The sequence below is a fragment of the Scyliorhinus canicula genome, chromosome 12, assembly GCF_902713615.1.
Source record: "Scyliorhinus canicula chromosome 12, sScyCan1.1, whole genome shotgun sequence".
In the NCBI taxonomy this organism is placed as follows: domain Eukaryota; kingdom Metazoa; phylum Chordata; class Chondrichthyes; order Carcharhiniformes; family Scyliorhinidae; genus Scyliorhinus; species Scyliorhinus canicula.
Window position 1 is genome coordinate 109,722,642 of NC_052157.1, and position 20,948 is coordinate 109,743,589.

Below are 20,948 nucleotides of genomic sequence, written 5' to 3' on the forward strand. Positions count from 1 at the left end.
TCCTCTGCCGTTTGTGATTTTCATTAACGACTTGGATGAGGGAGTTGAAGGGTGGGTCAGTAAATTTGCAGATGATACGAAGATTGATGGAGTTGTGGATAGTGAGGAGGGCTGTTGTCGGCTTCAAAGAGACATAGATAGGATGCAGAGCTGGGCTGAGAAGCGGCAGATGGAGTTTAACCCTGACAAGTGTGAGGTTGTCCATTTTGGAAAGACAAATATGAATGCGGAATACAGGGTTAACGGTAGGGTTCTTGGCAATGTGGAGGAGCAGAGGGATCTTGGGTCTATGTTCATAGATCTTTGAAAGTTGCCACTCAAGTGCATAGAGCTGTGAAGAAGGCCTATGGTGTGCTAGCGTTCATTAGCAGAGGGATTGAATTTAAGAGTGATGATGCAGCTGTACAAAACCTTGGTCAGGCCACATTTGGAGTACTATGTGCAGTTCTGGTCACCTCATTTTAGGAAGGATGTGGAAGCTTTGGAAAAGATGCAAAGGAGATTTACCAGGATGTTGCCTGGAATGGAGAGTAGGTCTTACGAGGAAAGGTTGAGGGTGCTAGGCCTTTTCTCATTAGAACGGAGAAGGATGAGGGGCGACTTGATAGAGGTTTATAAGATGATCAGGGGAATAGATAGAGTAGACAGTCAGAGACTTTTTCCTCGGGTGGAACACACCATTACAAGGGGACATAAATTTAAGATAAATGGTGGAAGATATAGGAGGGATGTCAGAGGTAGGTTCTTTACCCAGAGAGTAGTGGGGGCATGGAATGCACTGCCTGTGGAAGTAGTTGAGTCGGAAACGTTAGGGACCTTCAAGCGGCTATTGGATAGGTACATGGATTGGGGTAGAATAATGGAGTCTAGATTGATTTATTCTTAAGGGCAGCACGGTAGCATTGTGGATTGCTTCACAGCTCCAGGGTCCCAAGTTCGATTTCGACTTGGGTCACTGTCTGTGTGGAGTCTGCACATCCTCCCAGTGTGTGCGTGGGTTTCCTCCGGGTGCTCCGGTTTCCTCCCACAGTCCAAAGATGTGCAGGTTGAGTGGATTGGCCATGATAAATTGCCCTTAGTGTCCAAAATTATATGATTAACCTAGGATAAAAGTTCGGCACAACATTGTGGGCCGAAGGGCCTGTTCTGTGCTGTATTTCTCTCTCTCAGGTGAGATTCTGTGCTCCCTTCCTCCCCTCTGGATGCCTCTCCACTCCTTCACTGAGCTAAGAGCATAGCCAGTGGCTCGATTGCCAGCGCAAAGGGTGGCAGGAATATGGGGCACCCTGCTTGGTGCCTCTGTGCAGTCAGAAATATTCAGAGCTGGTGGTGCTTGTTCGTACGCCCACCATGGGAGTATTGTACAGTAGTTGCACCCACGGTGAATCCTGGCCAAATCCAAACCATTCCAGTACTTCCATTCGACTCTGACAAAGGTCTTCTCTGCTTCCAGGGAGATGATCATTTTTGGTATCTCCTCCTGGCCCCTTATTCCTGGTGAGGTCATGATCACGTTCAGCAGGCGACTGATGTTCGCCATTAATTACCTGCCTTTGACAAAGCCAGTCTGACCCTCTGCGACTACCTCTGGCACGCACCTCTCCAGTCGCCTCGTCAGGGCCTTCGCTCGAACTTTTGCATCAGTATTTAAAGAGAGATGGGTCTGTATGAACCACACGCCATCAGGTCTTTGACATTCTTAAAGATCAGTGATATCCGGACCTGTGCCAGAATGGGTGGCAGGGTCCCTCTCGATAGCAAGTCTTCGAACATCTCCCGCAGGTGCGGGGCCAGGGCTGTCGCAAATTTTTTATGGAAGTCCACGGGAATCCATCCGGCTCCAGTGCCTTTCCCCGACTGCATGGAGTTGATACTCTCCATGACTTCCCCCAGTTCTAGTGGGGCTTCCAGACACTTGCTGCTCTTTAGCCAGGCGCCCACTTGGGAAAACCAGCAGAGTACTTCCTGGAGGTTGTCCATACGCTACTTCTCTGCGGTGCCTGTGATGAGCACGTTGTCTAGGTAGATGCCCACCTTCGGCAGACCATGCAAGATATTTTCCATTAAGACTGGAAAATTGCTGGTGCAGGTGAGATCCTGAGCAGGATGTGGATATATTCAAATAACCCTCTCTGGGTGTTTGTGGTTGCAAATTCTCTGGATGCCGGATCTAACACCACCTGTAAATAGTTGTGGCTCATGTCAAGTTTTGTAAAAGAACTCCCTCCAGCTAGCTTTGCTGACAAAGCATCCACTCTCGGCAGCGGGTACCAGTCCAGGCATGAAGCTTTGTTTACAGGGACCATTTAATCCCTGCAGAGTTGGACAGTGTCATAATATGCACGCATGCACATCAGGAGGTAAAAGCAGGCAGTGACAGACACCCAGGTGAGCCAATCAATATACAGAACAGGACACGGCCAATCACAAGACAGGGCACCACTTATAAAACACACGAGGCATCAGCACTCTGCCTCTTTCCACTGGTGATAGCTGTCGTGACAATCAGCGTGTACAAATCATTCAACAGCTTCTACACGTGGATCAGAGCTAGCCTGGTCTCGATAGTTAACGCTAGTTTACTTAGAGTAGGAGAGAGTCAACCCACAGGCAGCCGTGTGTTTCGTTACTGTAGTTCAATAAACCTCATATTGAACCAACGCCCACGTTTGGTGTCTACTTGATCAGTTAATTGCATCGTGTTCAATCTGTGTTACCCCAGGGTGAACAACATGACAGACAGGTTTGTTCGGCTTAATTACTGGCAAATGGGTGCAGCCCACTCCACAAATTGTACAGAGCATATCATCCCCAGATTCATCAGGTGTTGAATCATCAGACGTGTCAATCTTGGCAAACAATGTGTAGGGGTCAGGCCGCACCCTAAAGTATTGGGGTTGAGCATCAGGATCCACATAGATATGGGCCTTCGCATCTTTTATCCAGCTTGTACCCTCCTGAAACACTTTGGGCTATTTGCCCAGTGTCTTGTACAGATGCCCATCCAAAAAACCTTTTGCCCGTTGAAATGGAGGACTCGCAACCAGTCATGCCCCCGCAAATTGGGCTCCTGTCCCTGTCCCACAACCAAGTAAAGACTGTTGCCCGTGTGTTACTGGAGTTACGGTGGTCCCCACGATACCAAATGGGTCGCCGGTATAGGTCGGCAACCTTGCTGTCACATAACGTCAGCAGTAGGATCCCTGCGTAAAGCAGTCGAAACATCTGATGATCCACGGTAGGGATGGCAGCTCCAGTGACCTTTTCTAACACTCCAGGATGACCTTTTCCTTGCAACGTAACCCAGATCAGCACTACCTTCAGGTCCGTGGTGCAGCTCAGCTTCATCAAACAGTCCTCCTCATCTGGGAGGAAAGAATGTGCAAAGCCATTCTCGCAGTGATCTCGGTGGCTGTCTTGGACAGTGTTCGCTGCACCGGGTTTGGTGGCTCTGGCCACCCCGTGGTCTGCGACCACAGATTGGGCAATGTGGCTGGCTCTCTCCTTTGTCCTCAGGGGGAAGTATACAGTAGGTCAGCTGTGGCTCCAGAGTGCTTCGCCTGACTGTGAAATCGCCTCTGGGGCTGCCCTTGCCCACCTATACCAACTTAACTGGTGTCTAACTTTCTGGCCTTATGGGCTCCAACATTATTCCTAGATGGTTCGCCAGATGGTACAGGAGAGTGGAGGCAACCTGTGTGACCCCTGACCTGCGACAAGGGTCCCCGTTGGCCCATGTCTCCTGGGGCGACCCGGCTGGATGGGTCCGGCTGCTGTTCGGGCATCAAAGGTGGTGTGGTACCACCCTGTTCTTCCCGCTGCCAACCAGATGCACCAGGGACAGCAATAGGGGAGTCCGATATGCTGCGCTGTTCTGGCACCTCCCCTGTGGGAGTCACCAGCACGGGCCCGAGCAGCACCTCCTCCCTCAGAGTGCCCAATGGTCCCCGGGCTACTCCATGGTGCGTCAGGGTGCAAGCGGGGCCACACCCTGACGCTGCCAGTCCTGGAGGCCCACTCTGGTCTCGACCAGGGTCTGCACATTCACGGCCATGAAGCACAGGGTGTGGCCCATCTCTGTCTGGGACTGTGCCACACCCCTGAGAGTCCGTGCCACATCAGCCAGTGATTGGACCACGTCCCTCTGGGCCTGCGCCATGCTGGTCAGCACCTGAGCAATGTCGCAGACGTTCTCAGCTGTGACTGGGCCATGCTGAGGAGCGCCGCTGCAACGTCCAGGTGGCTCTGGCACATGGCTGCCTGTGAGTGGGCATCCTTATCCAGGTCTCGGTCCCCGCCTGCACAGAATGCCCCAGGCCTTGCACACGCTGGCCTATATCCAACACCGTCGCCCCAATTGCCTCCACCGCGGATGCCACTCGAGCAATGTCGGCCTGAGTGGCACACATGACCAGGACCACCCCCTGCTCATGCATGCAGATGGACTCCTCCACCTGCGCCTTCAGGTGTTGGAAGCCGGTGTCACCCCCTCCTGTAGTCCCTGGATCTCTGACTGCACCTGCATTGTGGGTGGGACTGGATGTTCCCGGAGCCTGGGACCCGTCTGGGCGACAGCTGGTTCCTGGGACCGGGCTGCCCTCCGACCGTCCGGCCCCTCGGCTGCACCTACCTCCACCTGCTGTACCGGATGCGATGTGTGGTGCGCACCAGATAGTGTCCCAGGAGCCTCTTCACTAAAGTACCCAACCGAGGTGATAGTCTCTGGGATGATGGAGGGTGTAGGGGACAGCAGTGACGGAAAGTCCGTGTCCTCCTCCGACCCGAGCTCCAGGATCTCCTGGGTCTCGGGCAGAGGATTGGTATTCCGGCTGCTCTCCCAGTCTGTGCTCAGCCGCCTGGGGACAACGGCTCTGGCCCTGGCTGGGGGCAGAGGTCTCCGGCCCCATCTCCAGAAGGTCCTGAAAGACACAAGATGGCATGTATGGTTAGACAGCGGCATAGCGGGGCGAGGGGATGTGGGGGGACGAGGGTGCGGAGGAGGTAGGGGAGAGGGTTGGCTGCACATATGTCATGGGGCTGCGCAACTACGCAGGGTCTCACTTGCCCACCCGCCACCAACCTCCGCGTCGATGACCTCCCTTTCCTCCGGGCCGCTGACCATGACCAGTGTCCTCTGCTCGGGCATGGTGAGGGGCCGCAGGTCTGGTGGTCCCCCTCCAGTTTTCTCCCGCTCCCAGCGGTTGTGCGCAGCCTTGTCCCGAGGGGGATGTGGGGAGCAAACACAAACAACGACACTGTTAGACGTTCCAGCGCATGCTGTTCATGGGTTGGGTAGATGGTGGCATCAGTGGCCAGCGCACCCAGCTGGCATGGGTGCCGGCATGTGAGGCAGGGTGGGGCTTCGGCCGTCCCCGGGGGGGGGGGGGGTTCTGGATTACATGTGTGTGGGGAAGAGGGCGGTTGGTTCCAGGGGTACAGCACTGCCTACTCACCCTGGTGGCCCTGAGGAGGTCATACAGTTTCTTCCTGCACTGAATGCCAGTCCAGACGATGTAGCCAACGCCGCTGACCGCATCTGCCACCTGTGCCCAGGCACGGCGAACGGCGGTGCCTGACGGCCTTCCTCCCGGGCTGGAGAACACGGTTATCCTTCTCTGCTCCATGGTGTCCAGGAGTGTCTCCAGCTCAGCGTCCCTGAACAGTAGGCGCTGCTCTCCTTCCAGCCATCCTGTTGACTGGGACGGTGTGTGTGGAGGGATGGATCGTTTAAGTGCGGGTGCAGCGTATGGGACTCGTGTGCGGCAATCACAAACTCGGCGAATCCATCGCCGTTTTGCTTGGTACCGGTTGCGTTCCTTGTGGCAATGGTGCTAGCCCATTCAGAGTTGCTGAATCAATGCACCTATTGTGCTGATTTTGTTGTCATAAAACACCACTGTTTCCACGCCGGCGTCAGTACGCAGTCTCAAAATCGGAGAATCCAGCCCCAAATTTTTGTTTCTGTACTTCTTCCTTTTAGACTGTGTGGTGATCACAAGTTAACCAGATGCAACACACTGAGCGACCACTAGAGGGAGCACGGGAGAGCCATATAAATAGATCAGGACAGGAAGTGAGGACACACTTCACAGCAGGGGGGCTGGTAAGCAGGACACTCTTCACAGCAAGCAAAGCTGGTAGTTAGCACTGGAAGGTAGTTCTAGGTCGAGCTCTGGAAACTGAACGAACCCACAATAAAGCATCTTCTCCACACTTGAGACTGCGAGCTTTATTATGACACGAGGAACAACACATGGTACCTAGGAGTGATTTCAGACGCTTATGACAGGACAACTCAGCTGCAGATACAGAAAACAAAAAAGAAATGGCATGGAAATCTCAACCAAGAATGGCATGGAGATCTCCTGCTGGACATTCGACTAGGGAAGACATCGCTAATTCGAGGATGTGGCATGGATACCCACCTCAGCTGGACACGACTGGTAATGTAAGAAATGTCTGGAAAAGGTTTAAACAAATGTTCGATTTTTATCTCATAGCTAATGATGTTGCAGAAGCCTCAGACAAAATTAAAATAGCAATTCTCATCGAAGGGCCTGTCAATAGGAAAGTGTATAATGGATTTAAATACTCAAAAGGTGAAGACAGGAACAGCTTACAAACGTTACTAAACAAATTTGAAGAGTACTGTGAGAAATTTGAACAGCAAGGCATGCTCACAGTCCAACCTGCACAGAGACTGAGTGATGCAAAATTTAAAAAATCACAAAAAGATCAGGAAATCGCAAATGCACAGTACAGATCAAAAAGAAGAAATAACAGGAATTTTTCACAAAGCCAAAACGCTGAAATCCAGTCCAGATCGGAAAGAAAAGGTAACTTACAACTTTTAGAAAAAAAAAACGCTGAAATCCGCGATAAAATGGCGTCGGGGCACATTTTGCAGTCTATGGTAAACAAAGAACTACAAATCGCGTCTGCGCATGCGCCGGAACCGGAAGTCGCGCATGCGCCGGAACCGGAAGTCGCGCATGCGCAGTTTACAAAAGATCGCGGCGCCGATCGTTATGCGCATGCGCAAGACGCGCATGCGCAGTCAAAAAAAGTCTTCGTCGCGGACCGTCATGCGCATGCGCAAGCCGCGCATGCGCAATTGACACCGAACCGCACAAGGAAAGAAAGCCGATTTGCGCATGTGCAAGTCGTTCCTACGCGTGACGTCATGACGTCTGAGAATCCTGACCACGCCCACTTAAAAGGGAAATGCCCGAAAATTGAAGACAAGACACTTAAAGTGGTAAAACCAAATTTTCTTGCCTCAGAACACAGAAAAACGCCTGAACTTAAACCAACAGTGAAAAACAACTTGCACAAAACCTTGGAAAAAGCTGCCTTCACCACACACAGTGAAGCGAACAAAAAGAATTCCGAAACAACAAAAGATGATTTGTTTTTCGACGATTACCTCTCAGACCTGACTGGGTCAGTCGGATATGCTTATCACAGCATCAGCGACACGGTCGCAAAGCACAACACGAACCAACTCGTGGTAGATGAATCCAACCAAGATGATTTGGTTTTCAAAGAATACTACTCAGACATGGCTGAGTCAGTCGGATATGCTTATCACAGCATCAGCGACACGGTCGCAAAGTTCAACACGAATCAACTCGTGGTAGAAGAATCCAACCAGGATGATTTGGTTTTCGGAGAATACTACTCAGACACAGCTGAGTCAGTCGGATATGCTTATCACAGCATCAGCGACACGGTCGCAAAGTTCAACACGAATCAACTCGTGGTAGAAGAAGCCAACGAAGATGAAATGGGTTTCAAAGAATACTACTCAGACATGGAGGAGTTATTTGGACATGCTGATCACAGCATCAGCGACACCGTTGCAAAGCTCAACACGACTCTACTCATGGTGGATGAATCCAACACCATGGTGCCATGGCAGCTCGTCGATACATTGGATGACAGCAATACCCAAGACGAAGACGACGCCACACAGAGAGCACAGGAAGACTCCACGGAGCGAGCGATGACAGGCTCCACAGTGCGAGTGATGAAAGACGCCAACAGGGATGCAAGCAAACACTCCCGGGCGGACACCAAGCATGAACAAGACCATGAAGGTAAACCCGCTGTACCTGAGCAACCGCAAGCAGACTATGAAAGTCTACCAAGCTCACAGGAACAAGAAGAAAGAGCGGACTATGAAAGTCCAACACGCTCACAGGAACAAGAAGAAAGAGCGGACTATGAAAGTCCAACACGCTCACAGGAACAAGAAGAAGACAATGCACCTCTGCCCACTGCATGCGAAGACAGTGACAAGGTGATCACACTCAACGTACAGGATCACAGTGAGACTGACAGTTCTCAGCTTGTCTGTACCGAAGCACAGAGCGAAAACAGTGACAAGGTGCTCGCACTCGACGTACAGGATCACAGTGAGACTGACAGTTCTCAGCTTGTCTGTACAGAAGCACAGAGTCGGGCCACCCAACAGTCCAGAGAGACGATGCCGAAAGAAAACATGCAGATTTTGACTCCAGAAGAGGAGCACCTGGAGTCCACAGAGACAATGCCGAAAGAAACCATGCAAATTCTGACTCCAGAAGAGGAGCACCTGGAGTCCAGAGACATCAAACAAAAAGAAACCATGCAGATTTTTACTCCAGAAGAGGAGCACCTGGAGTCCAGTGAGATAACATCAACAGAAATCATGAAGATTTTAACTCCAGAAGCGGAGCACCAAGAGTCTAGAGAAACCACGTCAACTGAAATCATGCAGATTTGGACTCCAGAAGAGGAGCGCCGAGAGTCCACAGACACCGCGTCAAATGTAATCAAGAAGACTTTGACTCCGGAAGACGAGCACCAAGAAAGCAAAGATGCGGAATCCAATTCTCCACAACTGGTTGATGTCACCTGCACCGATGCAACATCAGATCATTCGCACCACTCGCGAGACGGAATGCTCAATGACTCAAATTATCCACTCGGGACACTCATAGAGTATAACAAGAAAAACAAAAGTCAAAAGAAACACAGCAAGAACAAAAACAACATGAAGCGCGACAAGACCAACAACAATAGCAAGAAGCACAGCAGAAACGAGAACGACAACAGCAAGAAGAAAAGCAACATGAAGCGCGACAAGACAAACAACAATAGCAAGAAGCACAGCAGAAACGAGAACGACAACAGCAAGAATAAAAGCAACATGACGCGCAACAAGACAAACAACAACGTCAGGCACAAAGATAGCGACAACGACAGAGGCAGAAACAACAAGAATGGCAACAAACACAACAAAGTCAGGAGCAAAGATAGCGACAACAACAAAGACGGAAACGACAAAAACAGCGACAAGTACGGCAACGGAAACAACAAAAACAGGAACGACAGAAACAACAGCAATGAAACAACGACTTGTACACAATGGCACTACTTGGCACATGATGGACGATGCCACAGCACACTGCAAAACGATAACAAGACTACAAACATGTCATGGGATGACAACGAATCGCACAAACTCACGTCTGCTCCAGAACAAGCAAGCACACCAGCATCCAAGGCGGATGAGACAATAAATCAACACCACAAGCACAAAAAAAAAGTCCATGCCAGTCAACATCAGTGATGTGACCATGCAAACACCTCGGGATGACGCATTGGGTACTTAAGATAACAAGGAACACCAACAACATTCACAGCGGACTTGCAATATCAATATCACCACGTCATCAACAACAAAAAGAAAAAAAAAGCTCTGAACAAATTCATCAAGTTTGGACTCATAAATGTGTTTATTAAGTTTGGACATATACATACATTGGCTTTGTTAACCAAGGCAATAGCATCATCACTTGTATAGATACGCATATCATAAGTTACTGTTTTGTATAATTTTCCTTAATGATGTACAGAAACTATGTAATGAGAAAGAGGGGGATGTGGTGATCGTAGATTGACCAGATACAAAAACAACAGAGCAAACACGAGCGGGAGAGCTACAAATACACTGGGACAGGATGTACAATTTTCTTTAACGATGTTCAGAAAATATGTTAAGAGAAAAAGGGGGATGTGGTGATCACAAGTTAACCAGATGCAACACACTGAGCGACCACTAGAGGGAGCACGGGAGAGCCATATAAATAGATCAGGACAGGAAGTGAGGACACACTTCACAGCAGGGGGGCTGGTAAGCAGGACACTCTTCACAGCAAGCAAAGCTGGTAGTTAGCACTGGAAGGTAGTTCTAGGTCGAGCTCTGGAAACTGAACGAACCCACAATAAAGCATCTTCTCCACACTTGAGACTGCGAGCTTTATTATGACACGAGGAACAACACAGACTGGAGGTAGTTTTCTCTGGCAAGATTGTCTACTTTCTCAGCTTTGACAAAGGGTCATCTGGACTCGAAACATTTGCTCTTTTCTCTCCTTACAGATGCTGCCAGACCTGCTGAGATTTTCCAGCATTCGCTCTTGTAGTTTTAGATTCTAGCATCCACAGTAATTTGCTTTTATCCAGTGTTTAGATTTTCTGTAGATTCAGGATTAGTTCACAGCAAAAATATGCCCAGCATTCTCTGGTTTCAGAACAATAAAGCAGTTCTTTACTTCATAGCAAGAGGAAGAGAGAGACAGTCCCTTTCACATTGTGGTAAACCATGTGATTGTATTGTCTGGACTGTACTGTATCCTACATGCCTGGGCTTGTCCAGGTTGGCTCCGCTTGTGGCTCCTCCTCGCGGGGCTTCTGTATAAAAGTGGCAAGTCTCCGCATCCGGCCCCAGTTCGGGTCCAGAGGCTGGAGGCTTGCTGTTTAGTGTATTAAATTGATACACCAGCGAGTTGATCTCACTGACCAATGGTCAGTTGCCTTCATGTTCAATAACGCACAGCGGGGCAAGATTAAGAACAAGATTCTGAGGTGGAGGATCGAACTCTCCACCTACAATTACGATATCTTGTATCGTCTTGGGAAGCTCAGTGAGCCCCCAGATGCCCTCTTTCGCGGTACATGTGCCAGCGCACAAGTTGACCGACTCCGGGCCCTCCACAACGACCTGTCACCCGGGGGTCATCCGCTTTTTCCATTTCATCGAGGAGGTCAGATCTGTGACCAGGGACTGCCAGGTCTGCGCGGAGTGCAAACCACACTTCTATCGGCCAGACAGAGCACACCTGGTAAAGGCCTCCCGTCCCTTTGAGCGCCTCAGCATGGACTTCAAAGGGCCCCTCCCCTCCACTGACCGTAACATGTACTTCCTCAACATCATTGATGAGTACTCCAGATTCCCCTTCGCCATCCCCTGCTCTGACATGACCTCTGCCACCATCACCAAAGCCCTGCACAGCTTTTTCACCCTGTTCGGGTTCCCCGCTATATCCACAGCGATCAGGGTTCCTCCTTCATGAGTGACGAGTTGCGTCAGTTCCTGCTCAGCAAAGGTACTCCAGATTCTCCTTCGCCATCCCCTGCTCTGACATCACCTCTGCCACCATCACCAAAGCCCTGCACAGCTTTTTCACCCTGTTCGGGTTCCCCGCTATATCCACAGCGTTCAGGGTTCCTCCTTCATGAGTGACGAGTTGCGTCAGTTCCTGCTCAGCAAAGGCATTGCCTCCAGTAATACAACCAGCTACAACCCCCGGGGCAACGGACAGGTGGAGAGGGAGAACGCGATGGTCTGGAAGGCCATCCTTCTGGCCCTGCGGACGAAGAATCTCCCAGTCTCCCGCTGGCAGGAGGTCCTCCCTGATGTGCTCCACTCCATCCAGTCGCTCCTATGTACAGCTGCAAACGTGACCCCTCATGAACGCCTGTTTGCCTTCCCCAGGAAGTCCATTTCTAGGGTCTCGCTCCCGTACTGGCTGACAGTCCCAGGGCCTGTCCTTCTCTGGCAGAATGCAAGGAGCCATAAAACCGACACCCTCGTCGAGAAGGTCCAGCTGCTCCCACGCAAACCCCCAATACGCCTACGTGGCACACCAGGACGGCCGGCAGGACACCGTCTCCCTTCGGGATTTGGCTCCTGCAGGCTCCCAGGAGACCATCACCACCACCACCAACCCCCCACCCACTCTACACCGTCTTCTACCACCCCTGCCCACTTCCCTCACGAACTGACACCCGCAGGCCCACCAGCGACAAATACTACCACCTCCACCACTACACTGCCTCCTCCTTTGCAGACTCAACATCTGGGTGAAGAAGCTGATGACAACATGCTCCTGGACGCGCAGGCCTCGACGCCGGCGCCAACACCACAGCCGGGACTGAGGTGATCATGGCGGATGGTCAAAGCCCCCGACAGACTAGACCTTCAATACCACTTCGACCCCGCCGGACTTTTTTTTAAAATAGGGGGTGCATGTGGTAAACCACGTGATTGTATTGTCTGGACTGTACTGCATCATACATGCCTGGGCTTTTCCAGGTTGACTCCGCCTGTGGCTCCTCCCCTCGGGACTTCTGTATAAAAGTGGCAAGTCTCCACCTCTGGCCCCAGTTCGGGTCCAGAGGCTGGAGGCTTGTTGTTTAGTGTATTAAAGCCTCAGTTAACTGTATCAACTTGTCGTTGATTATTGATGGTGTATCACACGTCCAAGGTCTAAACACTTCTGCAAAGCTCTTTAACAATCATCCTGCAGGAACCAAGCACTGACTGTTGCCAGGCATAACACTTCCTGGACAGCCCACCAGGTGCTAGTTCGGCAATCAAATCGACTTCCTCCAAAAGCAATTCCTAAGATTCACTCAGCCCCAATGAGTCGGTTGCTCCTCTCCAAAATCCTAAACCTAGGGACACAATGTCCCGACAAGCAGGCTGCTTCAGCTTGAGTCCTCTGCTTAAAGGCATCCGGCATTGCATCCGAAAACCTGGGGACGCTTCCTCTTGCCTGTTTCCCTACTTGCTGAATGCAGCAGCTTCTGGTGAGTTTCCTTTAAAGGTCCAGGTGAGCTATGACTTGTGTTAGCCAGGCACGCTGGAATGTCCTTCAGCAGCACATTCCACACTGGGCAGCATGTTGAAATCATTTAAGTGAGCAGGCGGTACAAAATTCACCATCTGCCTGTCTGAATGGGACTGAGGGAGCGGTCTAATTGTTCATCATGATCCCTTCACCTGAAAACGGGCCCTGGTGACTTTGTCTGTCTGTCTGTCTCTGTAGGTATTGCCTTTGCAAAATATGGTCAATGGTGGAAAGAGCAGAGAAGGTTTGCAATTTTAACATTGAGAAACTTTGGAGTCGGGAAGAAATCTTCAGAGATGCGAATTGTAGAAGAGGCTGGATTTTTAAACAAAGAACTTGAGGATCAAAAAGGTGAGCAGATTCCAAAGTTATCCCTGTCCTCTTTTGTTTTCAGACCAGTTTAACTGATTTAACTCTTCAATGCGCCCTGTGTACACCAGTTTTTGGACAGTTTGACAGGATGGAATTTGGGAGCTTTTCCCCCTTTGCTCTTGATAGGCATCTCATTGACTACCCCACTGTTGGAGATGTGGTCATTTCAATTCAAACCGGCTCCAGTGTAATTTAACAACATTCTCCCCATTGTCTGACAGAAAATAAATATCCCCAAGGAGCCTCGGAGCCTGAAGTGGCCAACATGTCTCTTCAGTTTGGAGGGTCTGTAAAGGAGCTGCTGGTAACCTGCTCGCTCATCCAGAAAGTTTTCTATTTTCCATCAAGGTGCAGCCTTACAGATCTGGTGACCACCTGGCAGCTGGGGGATTTCACATTTGATCGATTGGGCAAAACCAGTTTGCAGTAGTAATGTGAAGGATGAGTTCACACATTCAAGGAAGTTTTCCAGATCAGTTATCAAGGAATCAACAAAGAACAGGCAATGTTTCGATCTAGTAGTGTGCAATCAGCCAGAGTTAATAACATTCTAGTAAAGGAGCCTCTATGGAAGAGAGATCATAAAATTCTAGAATTTTATATTGACTTTGAAAGCTGTTATAACTGTCCGGATCCTTTGGCTGGGGACAATTTTTATCCCCTGACTCCTGGGGAACATAGAACATACAGTACAGAAGAAGGCCATTCAGACCATCGGGGCTGCACTGACCCAATTAAGCCCTCACCCCCACCCTATCCCCGTAACCAAATAACCCCCCTTACCCTTTTCTTTGGTCACTAAGGGCAATTTATCATGGCCAATCCACCTAACCTGCACGTCTTTGGACTGTGGGAGGAAACCGGAGCACCCGGAGGAAACCCACGCACACACGGGGAGAACGTGCAGACTCCGCATAGACAGTGACCCAGGGAATCGTACCTGGGACCCTGGCGCTGTGAAGCCACAGTGCTATCCACTTGTGCTACTCTTGGGGAGTATGAGCTTCCTCAATGAGGGGGCGAGGCAATCACTAGTAGTTGAAGCTGTATAAATAGAGCTAGCGAGTGTGGTACCGGCTAGAGAAGGAAACAGTAATGAACTGCTGTGACTGTATACGTATTGCTGTAAATAAAGTTACTTTCTGTTTGACTCTAGAAACGCATGCTGGATTCTTTGTGGCCCTCGCAAAAAATGAAATCTGGTTAAGACTGAAACTAGGATCTTAAATATCACTTGAACAAATGTTGTAGACTTAAAATAAGGAGTCCACATTTAAGAATGCGATCAGAAATTTCTTCTCTGAAAAGGGTTGTGAATCTTTGGCATTCTCATAGAGATTGAAAGGGATGTGCAAATAAAAACAACGAGTGATATCGCAGGGACGCTAAGTTGTTTGGTTAGCAAGAAACTGTGTTAGGAACTGTCTTTGAATTGCTGTAAATTAGAAAAGTGTAATATTTTAATTGAGAAGCATCAGGAATAAATCAAAGTCAGGGCCAATATAACAAAGAATTATAAGTAATCCAAAGCCAAATAATGTCAAAGTAAGAGAAATAAAGTTGAAGATATGGCAGGGCTGCTCACTCAAGTGGAATGTGCATCCTGTAATATGTGGGAAGTCATAGTTGCTACCGGTGTCCTGGGATAACATATGTGCAGAAAGTAGTTCCAAATGCAGAAACATGAGCTCCGGGTTTCAGAGATCAAGCAGCAGCTAGAGTTACTGTGGTGCATATGCAATGTGCATAGAACATTCAGAGAGATGGCCACACCACATCTACAAGGACTGGAAGAAGAAAGGGAATGGGAGACTATTAGGCCATCCAGGCGAAGCAGGCAATTAGTGCAGGGGTCCCTGAGGTCCTGCTCAGAAATTTGTTTTCCATTTTGGAAGCCGGTGAAGGCGATTGTTCCTTCGTGGAGTACAGTCAGAATCAAGTCTATGGCACCACAAGCATCTCAGCTGTACAGGAAGGGATAAAGAAGAAGGGAAGAACAATAGTCACAGTAAAAAGGCTAAATAATTAGGGGAACAGACAGACATTTCTGTGGCCCCTGGTGCCAGGTGTCAGATGGGAAACACAGTTGAGAGCTAAGAAGAAAACCAAAGGTTCAGAGGGGAGGTGGAAAGGAATATCAGAGAAGCAAAGAGGGATTGCGAGAAAAGACTAGCAGCCAACACAAAGGGGAATCCCAAAATCTTCTGTCGGCTTTTAAATTGTGAAAGGGTGATTAAAAAATGTAGGGCCAATTAGGGAACTAATAGGACAGATAGGTGGCAGATGAAGCTCAATATAGAGAAATGTGAAGTGATGTATTTTGGGAGGAAGAACATGGAGAGACAATATAAAGTAAGGGATACAATTCGTAAGATGGTGCAGGAGCAGAGGGACCTGGGTGCATACATCACTAAAGGTGGCTGGACAGGTGAGAAAACATACAGTATTCTGGAATGTATTAATGGGGATACAGAATGCAAGAGCAAGGAGGTTCAGGAGCCTCTGCGTCCTCACCAGCCTGTACGATGTCACACTCCTCAAAAGGGAGTGAGGATGTTGATGTTGAGCAGTCACCGTCACCCAAGTCGGAGTGGTGAGGTTGATAGAACTGTGGCTGGAGTGGGGCAGAGGACATTGCGGTGGACCCTCAACAACGTCCATCAGCCGTTCCAGGGGGGCGGGGCAGCAGTCTCCTTTAGTTCCTGGGTCATCTCCTTGCTGTGCACCAGTCCTGCTGTGCATGGCTGTGTTTTAAATTTGGAGCCCAGGGCAAGGTGGTAGTGAGGTCAAGGCGTGTTGGGCGAATCGCAGGATGCCCTCTCTGAGCGGATGAAACCCTGCCATTGGGGATGCTGGGGAAACTACCGTTTTTCACTCCCACCATGGCACTTAGTGTGAAAATTGGAAAATCCCATCTGAAGAGGTTTCTATAGTAAATCCAGAGCTTTGGGCCGTGGCAGCTGAAGAGAAGACCGCCAATTGTGGGGCAAATGTAGTGAAGGAGTGCATAAGAGACCATATTTGCGAAAGACAGAGGCATCAAGGGGTATGGTGAGCGAGTGGCTCTATGGTATTGTGATAGAGGAACAGCCATGATCATATTGAATGGTGGAGCCAGCTCGAAGGACCAAACGGCCCCCTCCTGCTTCGACTTTCGATGTTACTATGTTTTCGTGCTTGGGGGTGGTTTTAGAGATAGAGGGCTGAGGCCATTAAGGGATTAGAACACTGCTAATATGTTTACAGTTTAAAAAAAATTAATTTACTGGGTGTGGGCGTCACTAGCTTGGACAACATTTGTTATCTTTCCAAAATTGCCCTAGAGAAGGTTGTGATCAGCTGTCTTCTTGAACCACTGCAGTCCCTGAAATGTAGGTACATCCACGGTACTGTTAGAGAGGGAATTCCCAATGATAGTGAAGGATTGGTGATGTAGATCCAAGTCAGGATGGTGAGTGACTTGGAGGGGAACCTTCAGGTGGTGGTGTTCCCAGGTATCTGCTGCCCTTGTCCTTCTAGATAGTAGTAGTTATGGGTTTGGTAAATGCTGCCTAAGGCACCTTGGCGAGTTCCTACAGTGCATCTTATAGACGGTACATACGGCTGCCACTGTGTGTCGGTGGTGGAGGGATTGAACCAATCAAGTGGGCTGCTTTGTCCTGGATAGTGTTGAGTTTCTAGAGTGTTGTAGGAGCTGCTCACATCCAGGCAAGTGGGGAGTATTTCATCACACTCCTGACTTGTGCCTTGCAGATGATGGATAGGTTTTTGAGGCGTCAGGAGGGGAGTTATTTGCCGCAGGATTCCTAGTCTTTGACCTGCATTTGTAGCCATAATATTTATATGGTTAGTTCAGTTCAGTTCAGTTTCTGGTCAATGGTAAGTTGACTTGTCAATGGTCTGGGATCCAATGTTGGTCAACGAGCACAGGGGTGAGAGGTGAATAGCACTTGTGTTCAGTAGAGTTTGCACAGCAGAGTTTTGTGTGTGCTGAAATGAATAGATGATGAATAAAGGAAAGTCAGCCAGGACAGTATTTGAACAATAGAGTTTACACAGCTGAGAATCCTATCTGCTGTGATAATCGATGTTCTGCATTTACTGGAACCCAAGACCCGGGATTCCCAAAAAAGGGGAAACATTGGCCCCAGATTGGAACAGATCAGAATGGAGGGATTTAAATGTGAAATGAACACCCAACCTTCAGTCAGCTGTTAAATCCGTCACTAAAATCTGTTCACGTAAGTTTCAAAATTTCTATTATTACCAGGATCATCTCTTAGAAAAATATTATAATTCATTATCTTTTATACAGGACTTCCTTTTGATCCAAATTTCCTTCTAACCTGTGCGACTTCGAATATTATCTGTTCAACTGTCTTTGGAGAACGTTTTGAATATAACGATAAAAAATTCCTCGCTCTTTTACACGTGCTTGAAGAAAGCTTTTTATTAGAAGGTGCCATTTGGGGTCAGGTGAGACCGATTCATTGTATAATTAATAAATAAAAGGTGTGGATTTTATAGGGTTCTGAACATCAGGATCAATCTCAAATGATTCAAAGATAAAGTTGGGCTACATTTGTCAATGATCAGAAGGAAAGGTTTGATGAAACATTTTCATTACCTGGAGTGAAGGTGATGAGTGATATTGCCGATAGAATTTTAAAAAAAAATTTAGAGTACCCAATTCATTTTTTTTCAATTGAGGGGCAATTTAGCGTGGCCAATTCACCTGCTCTGCACATCTTTTGGGTTGTGGGGGCAAAACCCATGCAAACACGGGGGGAATGTGCAAACTCCACACAGTGACCCAGAGCCGGGATCGAACCTGGGACCTCGGCGCCATGAGGCAACAGGGCTAATCCACTGTGCCACTGTGCTGCCCCTTGCCGATAGAATTACATGTGATTATGTTTCCTATGCTCTCTGCTGACTTGATTTTCGCACACTTTTTTACACTATGCTGTCTCCTGACTTTATTTTCAGTTTTCGTCAATACTTCAACCCTACCATCTCCTCTCTCAGGCTTCTTACTGCTCCCATATACCGTGGTAACCTTTCGTTACCTCAGCAAAGTGACCAAGATGTCAGCATTGACAGAATATCATGGATTTTCCTGGTTGAGAATTGCCTTGGCATTTTGCTGGTTCCATTACATATCATTCAGGATTTCAGCCCTGGGTATCATTGGTGGTTCAATTGGATCGAAACACAATGTAGATGAGAGTGTATTAGAGAACACTGGTGAGGTTGTAAGGAGAACTGTCAAAGCAATTAGATACTTTGAAGGAAGTCTCACCAATGATACAGCTCCTGCAACTGGCAAATGCACAGCTTTTCCTTCAGACTTTACCATCACCATCCAGGGCTATGTCCTGTCCTCCGACAGGGTGGACTGTTAATGGTATGCTAATCATATTGTTGGGGCACACAGGTCAAGGACATTGTTTACTTAAGTACTTTGAACACATGAAATAAAGGACATACTCTATGATAGCGGTCTTCCACGAGCGGTGAGAGCCACAGGACATCGTGTCCATCATCCCGCCCAGGAATTATACTTTCGTTTGATTAGTTAAGTACACCATGGGGGCTGGGGTTATCAACCTCTCCAATTACATTATAGTTTTATGTTTTAAGTTCCCTTTTCAGATGTGTTTTTGGTTGCTGCTATTTCCGGATGAACCCCTCAGCCACCCGATGTCTGGACCCGTTGACAGCCACCTTATTCAGACCCAGGAGCAGACTGTCTGTGGCTGGGGGAGGGGGTGCATCATCACTCCTGGAAACAACATTTAAATTAGATTTTGTAAGTTTCCTTTGAAGTTTTTATTTTGTGTTACGGTGCCCCACCAAGAGGCTGTCACCTTAACACCCCCCTCACTCATTTGTCTTTTAAAATCATTTGTTTTGTTAAAAGAGTATAATATGGAGACATCTGGGCCGAGATTCTCCGATCCTGCGCTGGGTAGGAAAATCACCATGGGTGCGCGAGAAGCCCGCCACGCCGCTCCGATGCCGGTACTCCGATAATCCGACCCGGCCAAAATTACGCCAACGCGGAGTGCGCCACGCGGGTCGGTGAATCGGCAGAAGTGGTGCGAGGTGCTGGTCCCGGGCCTGCAGTGAATCTCCGGCCCACACGCGGCCTCATCGGGCTCCTGCGTCGCCATGCCACCACCTCCTCATCCTCCTCCTCATCATCCTGTCGGGCGGGCGGCGCTCTAGCCTGGGCGGCTGCCACCTGCCCCTCTGCGGCAGCCTCCGCCGCTTCCCTGTCACGCCCCTGCTCCAGCACCCATAGTGCTTCATGCAGGGCAGCGGCCCCACTACGGCGGCCAACATCGCTCCGGAATAAACAAGCACACAAGCTTTCAAGGCAGATGACACACTAAATCGATACCACAAGCACAGAAAAAAGTCTGTGTCAGTCAACAGTCGACCACTCGAACAGCTTGTGATGATTTGTTGCTAAGTTGAAAACAAGTACACTGACAACATTCACAAAGAAATTACAAAATCAATATCACCACATCAACAACAGAAAAAAAACTCAACTGAACAAATTAATAAAGTTTGGACTCATAAATTTTGTTTATTAAGATTGGATTCGTAAGTATTAATTGGCTTGCATAATCATCAATATCATCACAACTTGTACAGATCATCATTTATCTACCTGTTTTGTACAATTTTCTTTAACGAAGTTCAGAAAATATGTAAAAAGAAAAAAGGGAGGATGTAGTGATATGCATCACTGTATATACACAAGGGGTTAATGTAAATACACTGCAACTAAGTAACCACTAGAGGGAGCACCAGAGATGCATATATACATAGACAAATAGGAAGTCAAGACACTCAGGAACAGCAGCTAGTGAGCAGGAAACAGACAGGCAGCTCAGATATAACAGAGTATAAGCGCTGGAGGGGGAAAAAACTCAGAAATAAAGCATCTACTTCAACTGTAAGGCTAAGAGCTTTATTCAGACACAAGGAATAATACATGCGAGTGGCGTCTATTTCAGAACAACGCGGCGCGGCGTCAATTAAGCCACGTGTGTCTGTGACGCCATTCCGGGCCGCGCCATCACGCTTCCCATGATATCCGTGCTGGCCCCTTCCATGGCGCAGAATATGCACACTTTTGATTGGGTCGCGCCAGAGTCGCTCGCGCCGATTTTGACGCCACTGTCAACACTTGGCCACGATATCAGAGAATCCAGGCCCTGATGTTTGTGGGGTGGGGGTGGGGGGGATGGAGGAGGGCATCCTTGTTTAAGACGTTAATGAGGTAAAGGTGATTTCTTACCTCAGTCCTACCGATCTTTAGATCAAAGTCAAAGTGCAGTCTTCCGGTCAGTGATTCTGCCTTCGGGCCACTCCGTTAACGATTCGGTATCTCGTACTCTTGTCAACAGCACGGTCTTCGGTCCACTCCTCCCTCCTTATGTCTCGCAGCGCCAGTTGCTCGCAGCACCAGTTGATGGATCTCTGTGTCTATTCGGAACCCTCGATATCCATTATCCCTTCTCAGTTCCCAAATAACAGAGGTCAAGTCTGTGCTTTTTGGCAAAGTCCACTTGTACTTTAATTGTCAGCTGTGCCACT

The 20,948-nt window shown here is 48.8% G+C and overlaps 1 protein-coding gene across 3 annotated transcripts in view; it reads left to right on the forward strand.

Moving 5' to 3' along the window:
- Nucleotides 1–20,948, forward strand: part of LOC119974656 (cytochrome P450 2J6-like) — a 118,934-nt gene that overhangs the window by 19,156 nt on the left and 78,830 nt on the right. For all 3 annotated transcript variants that reach the window (XM_038813730.1, XM_038813729.1, XM_038813728.1), the window contains exons 3-4: nt 13,161–13,313; nt 17,650–17,810. In XM_038813730.1, the coding sequence (XP_038669658.1) occupies nt 13,161–13,313; nt 17,650–17,810 (314 nt within the window). The remainder of the gene's footprint in view (nt 1–13,160; nt 13,314–17,649; nt 17,811–20,948) is intronic.